This window comes from Camelus ferus, chromosome 13, assembly GCF_009834535.1.
Source record: "Camelus ferus isolate YT-003-E chromosome 13, BCGSAC_Cfer_1.0, whole genome shotgun sequence".
Lineage (NCBI taxonomy): Eukaryota > Metazoa > Chordata > Mammalia > Artiodactyla > Camelidae > Camelus > Camelus ferus.
Window position 1 is genome coordinate 38,392,384 of NC_045708.1, and position 6,000 is coordinate 38,398,383.

At 57.5% G+C, this 6,000-nt stretch overlaps 1 protein-coding gene across 11 annotated transcripts in view; it reads right to left on the reverse strand.

The window, feature by feature from the left end:
• Positions 1-5,679, reverse strand: part of LRP8 (LDL receptor related protein 8) — a 77,366-nt gene extending 71,687 nt beyond the window's left edge. For 2 of the 11 annotated variants that reach the window (XM_032494304.1, XM_032494303.1), the window contains exons 1-2: positions 5,020-5,347; positions 4,113-4,232 (exon numbers count right to left, since the gene is read on the reverse strand). In XM_032494304.1, coding sequence (XP_032350195.1) covers positions 4,113-4,232; positions 5,020-5,128 — 229 coding nt within the window. In that variant the 5' untranslated portion in view covers positions 5,129-5,347. Of the gene's footprint in view, positions 1-4,112; positions 4,233-5,019 lie in introns of all 11 variants that reach the window. The other 9 variants (XM_032494306.1, XM_032494305.1, XM_032494313.1 and 6 more) reach the window with 8 other exon arrangements.
• Positions 5,680-6,000: the final 321 nt, after the last annotated feature.

The following is a 6,000-nucleotide window of genomic DNA, read 5'->3' on the forward strand; positions in this document are numbered from 1 at the left end:
TGCAGGGGAGTCTAAGCTGACTCTGTGCCATGGGTACATGGGAGCTTTGGGAAGACTCTGAAAGGTGGAGTTGCCTGGTCAGATGAGGAAACCGAGGTTCAGGGAAAGCAGCCCTGTCTGTCAGTTGACTCCAACCAAAAAAGAAAATGAGGCTGGGCCTGGTGTCAGGGGTGTGAGAACCGGGCTGTGGCATACTGAAGACCTGAAGCGGGCTGCAGCCTCAGCTGGGAGCTGTGGCTAAGATTTAATTATGTACAAGGATTCTTCCCAGCAGGCCTCAGCACTCCTGCAGCCTGGCCTCGCCCAGCTAATGAACTCTCAGCCATGGGAGACCTCGCTGCGGCCACTCTTTATTAAACCTGGAATGGGGGGGGGGGGCTGGGAGAACAGGGCCGCTTAAAGAAACTTGAACAAGATAGAGGAACCCAAGCACAAACTGGGCCACCTGTCTAAGCTGCCCAACCACAAAGAGAAACACAGAGGTCTTCCCAGAGCTGGAAGCAGAGCAGGGGTATAGGGGGAATGCCACCTCAAGATGGGGAAACAGAGGCCTAGGAGGACTTGCTGGAGGTCACTGGCTAGCTCTTGACACAACGCACATTCCATAGCTGGGTGCCTACTTTCACACCCCAGCAGTTTCACTTAAAAATCATACACCTTCGGGCCGGTAACTTAACCCCTCGGTGCCTTTGTAAAATGGGGATAATGCAGGCACTTCATAGAGTTGCCCAATTTTATAGAAGAATATGAGGTGATGTGTGTCAAATCTCAGCACAACTCCTGCTCCACGGCAAGTGCTAAGTAAGTGTTCACTGTTGTTGCTGTTACTACGCTAGGAGCAAAGGGCTGGCTGGAGACCAGAACCCCTTTCTCCGCCCCCAGACACTAAGGAGCAACAGGAAACTGGGGCCAAGGCGCCAGCTTGCCTACGTGACCCAGGTAGGGCCAGGAACCCCACCCTTTCCCCTGGCTGGGCTGTCCCTGGGCTTCCTTGGGCCTGGCCCTCCCGCTTCCAGCCCCTTCCTCCACTTTGAAGGCCCTTTGAGCTGGGAACTGAAGCCCCATGAGTCTTTCCCTTCCCCATCTCGCCAGTCTTTCCGTGTCTCCAAAGGGCCACATCCCATCTGCTGTGGCTAAGGATCAGGACTTACAAGGCCTTAGTTTGAGTTCCAGCTCCAACCCCAAGGAGCTGTATGACTTTGGGGGAGTCATTTCACTTCTCTGAACCCCAGCTCTTCCTCTATAATATGGGGACCACATCACCTGCTTTTAAATGGTAAGCCCTGAGGAAATGGTATTAGTTACCATCTTTCTAGGCCTGGCTTAGCTGTCGCTTCCTCCAGGAAGCCTTCCTTGGCTTCTTCCATATACAAGCTTCCCCGCCCCCAACCTCCATCAGCTGTCAGAATTCATGGTCTGCATTCTGGCCCCTTTGGAAGCTTGAACTCATTTTGCCTCACAAAGACTTACTTACATATTGTCATCCCCACTTTGCAGACCAAGAGGTACAGAGATGGGGTGGCTCAGGCCCTCTCACAGGGTGGAATGGTTGGAGTGGTCAAATATAAGGCATGGAGGCTGCTCAAGGAGGATGGTTCAAAGAAATGCAGCTTGGGCTGGTGGCCCAGAATGGAGGGAACTCCCCAGACAGGGAAGGAAGGAGTGACAAAAGACCATTTTCCAACTTCTAGCCCCACATAGCCACCCAAAGCTCCCACCCCTTTCTTCAAGATTTCCCTCTGGGGCTCCGAGGGGTCCCTTTCTAAAGATCTTGGTGGTATGAATTCCCTTCTCTTCACCAGCCCCACGTGAAGATTTTTTACATATATAATCTATGGTAGAAGAACAGTTACCCCCCATTTGGCAGATGAGGAAACAAGCTCAGAAAAGTCCTGACACTTAATATTAAGGGCAAGGCCACCAGCCTTTCCACTCCAAGCCCTCAGTGTCTGTTGCTTTTATTCACTAACTCTTTGCCTGTGACTCTACCTCATCTATCTCAGAATGAAAGCAGAAGCTCAGAGTGGCCATCAGAATGGTTCTGGTCCCATCCGGGGTCACCCAGCCATCTGCTACTTCACTCCCCCATCTTGCCCAGAGCCTGGCATGGAGATAAAAAAGCTTCCGAGTCACTCTCTTTGGGTCCTTCTACGCCACACTCCCCATCACAGCAGACAGTGCCACTGAGGTAGAAGGCAGGCAGACATCCTGACCGAATTCTGACACTCTCAGCTGTGTGACCTTGGGCAAATTACTCAACTTCTCTGAGCCAGTGTCCTTATCTACAAACAAGGATGACAAGAAACAACTTCTGCTCTTCATGGCCACCCTCAAAACTGTTGTTATACAAAGCCAGGGAGATAACGTAAAACCAGCCCAGAAATGCACCGTTTCCACTTCCTTACCTCATTGTCAGCACTCCCCACTGTATGGGAACCACAGAAGAACAATTCCCAGGGAAGAGACTCATTATATTTTACCTTGGCCCAGACATTTTCATAATTTCAATAGCACTGGGAAATGGTCAGGGTAATAATTAGGCTAAGAACTCTGCAGTCAGAGGCTTAAACTCAAGCCCCTACTTAGCAGCTCAACAGTTGTGGGGCCAGTAACAAATTCTCAGTGCCTCAGTTTTTTTAGTCTGTAAAATAGGACTGTTCTGAAGGTTTAAGGACTTTATGTAAGATAAGCACTTACCACAGTGCTTGGCACACAGCTAACAATCAGCAGTTATTAGTTTCATTACTTTCAATTACATTACTAGAACTAGTCCTCAAAACCCAACAGGATTCATTATCCCAAGTGATCAGGAGAGGAAACTGAGATAGGTGGTAAAAATGCACCCAATCACAGAGCCAAATCTGGGTTGCATCTGAGAATGAACCTGAAGTCTGACTGGCAAACCCAAAGGGAGGAAAAAAACAGAACTCAAAAGACAACGGCTGTCCAGGTGTCCCTCTTCCTCTCTTGCCACTGTGTGGAGCTGTAGGCCTGTCCACCTGTTGCCCTCATCCCACAGACCCTGTGCTGCCTGGCCCTGGGTGGGTCTGTCCTCCAAAGTGCCCAGTGCCTAGCATACAGCAGGCACTCAGTAAGGAGGAATGAATGACCACCTGAGACTATATTTTCTAGAGTCTTGTTTTTCTGTTCCTGGAAACTATACTCCTTCCACGATGGCAACTGCCTGCTAACCTCTGCAGGTCCTACAGACATCTGAAACCGCACGCACCTCAAGAAAGAACTCCCAAGGCAGTCGCACCCGGGTGTACAAACACCACACTCAGCAAAGGCAGCTGGCCACCTGCGCACTGCCAGGGGTTCACGCTTGGCCTCGGGATCCTCACACATCTTCCAGGAAACAAACGCTTCAAAGAAAGATGCCCTTCCTGCTCTGTGCCATGACTCATCCCCAAGCCAGGCTGGCAGGAGAACACGGTTGGCTAACCAAGGTGGCCCACAAAAAAAGTCTTCACTGTGACTAAGCAGAAAAGCAGCGAGCGCCAGCGCCCTCCCTGCACCTACTACCCACCGGATGCGCGCACGGGTGTGACTGAGGCGGGGCCAGGGCTGGGCCCCTGTGCCCAAGGCGCCAGAAAACTGCACCCCTTCCCGCTGCATGATTGGCCGCTCCAGCCACAGGGACCTATGGGGTGGTCCTCGCCCAGCCAATCAGGGGCCCCCGGGAGCCCAGTCATTCACAAAACCCAGCAGGAAGAGGAGCGAGGCTAGGCCCGGAGTCGTGTGGAACTTTGAAACACGCGCGCGTTCCGTGGGGCCAAAGCCGGAGTCCCGAAGGGCTCGATCTCAGAAAGCTAGACGCGTGCAGGGACGGTCGCATCGCCACCCACAGTTCCGAACCAGCAACCCGGGCGTGGCGGGTTTTCCTCCCGGGCCAAGCCGCGCCGGGCCCCGCCCCGGGCCCCATTAGGACTCGGAGACTGCCCAGATCCCCTGCCAGGTCCCTAAGAGCCACCCAGCCCGGAGGCTGGGGGATCCCGGGCTGGTTCTTAAGAGGTAAAGGTCCACGCAGGTGGCCTGGTGGAGGCTGCACCCACATAAGCGTTGAGCAAGGGGCTCCCCACTGTTCCTTCCCGCCCCAGCCGACCACTCACGGCAGTCGTCCTCGTCGCTGTTGTCCGAGCAGTCGTTATCCTCGTCGCATCTCCACACGGAGGGGATGCAGCGCTCGTTCCGGCACCGAAATTGGTCCTCTTCGCACTCCTTGACCGGTCCTGCATAGGGGAGAAGGGGCGTGAGCAGAATCCCCGGAAAATGAGGTCCTGGCCGCGGGGACCGGTCTACTGGAATGAGGGAAAGGGAGCAATGCTGGAGCCAACGACCCCGGGGCCTCGGGCACCCTCGATCCGGAGGGAGGGCAGGATGGTAAGGGTTCCTGGGATGGCATGCCCGTGGTACGGCGAGGCCAGGCACACAGTTTGTGTCACACGACTTAGGCATACACCCCATTCAGAACACTCAACCGCACACACGGCCCATAGTCAGAGATCCACGCAGACACAGCCCATTGGGAGTCCTCAAACACGCCGCGACACGCGCACTGGCGCTGCAGGCACATCCCCCTCGCACGCAGCCCCCTCTTTCTCTGCAAAGCGCAGGGGTCGCCGGAAACGCATTGTCAGGCGGGGAAGTCGCCAGGCTCCGCTCATCGCCGCCGTGGAGCGCGCGTGTCAAATAAATTCCAACGGCGAGAAAAACACGGCCCACTCGAAACCATCAGTGACCACCCCCAGCAAAGTTCCCGCCCCCTCCCGGGTCCCCACTGCGCCCATCCCCCAGGAGCAGGTGCCGGAGGGCAGAGCCCACCACTGAAGGAGCCACGGGGCCCGGGGTCCAGGGTAAACTAAGGGATAGCTGGGTCCGAAGAAGCATATCCCACCCGGGCGCCCCTCTGCCAGGCCCAGGTTCGGGGGCTCCGGCACAACCCACCGCCAGCCGCCGTGCCACGCTTTGTTGGCGGCTCCGGCGGCGCCTAGCCGGGCCGGAACCAGCCGCACGCACCTTGGCCGTCGCGCAGTGGATCCGCCGCCGCCGCGAGATGCTGGAGCCGCAGCAGAAGCAGAAGCAGCAGCGCCAGCGGCCGGAGCGCGCCCCGCTCGGGGCAGCCCATGGCGGGCCCCGGGCTCCGGCCGCCGCGCCCCGTGCACCCCGTGCCGCCGCCGCGCCTCAGCCCGCCGAGTCCTTGCCGCGGCGCCGGGGCTGCCGCTGCCCCCGCCGCCGCCGCCGCCGCCGCTGCCGCCCGCCCCGGCTCCTCGGCTGCATTTCAAGCAGGTTCCGTGACGCTCGGCGGCGGGGCGGGCTCAGGCTGGGCGCGCGGCCCCGGCCCTGGGCAGCCACCGCCGGAGCGCGCACCCCCTCCCGCTGCCGCCTCCGCCCCACGCTCCTCCCTCTGACGCCTCCTGTCCCTCCTCCCTCATGGCCGTGGTCCACTCCTCCCTCAGCCTGCGCTGGGTGACCCTGTTCAGGATCCGCTGCGCGCTGGGCTCTGCAGACGCTGGGATGAACCGGGGGAGGCCTCTACCCCTAGAGGTAGCAGATGGCCCAAGGGAAGCAGCACAGGCTGCCTGGAGGAGGTGACTGGCAGATAGGAGGCCGAGGGGTGCCTAAGAGTGAACCCGGACGGGAAGGGAGATGTTCCTCGGTACACAGACCTGTGCATGTGCATATGGCGCAGGGGTGGTAGTGCATAGGAACTGGGGTACTGCATATCAGAGAGAAGCTGTGGGAGCGGGAATGGACCTCTGGGCCGCTCCAGGGCTCCAACCTACGTATTGCACATCCGTGTAGCTGGTTAATGTGCCCACGTTTATCTATACATGTACTCTCATGTGACCACGACGAAGGATGTGAGGCAGGTGGCCTGGGCCTGGTGCACAGACTTGACTCATTCATCCTCATTCTGAACTCCATGGGGCCACGCAGAGGGACAAACAATCCTCTGAGGGACCTGCAGGGACAACAGGGTAGTCCTTGCTGTGATGG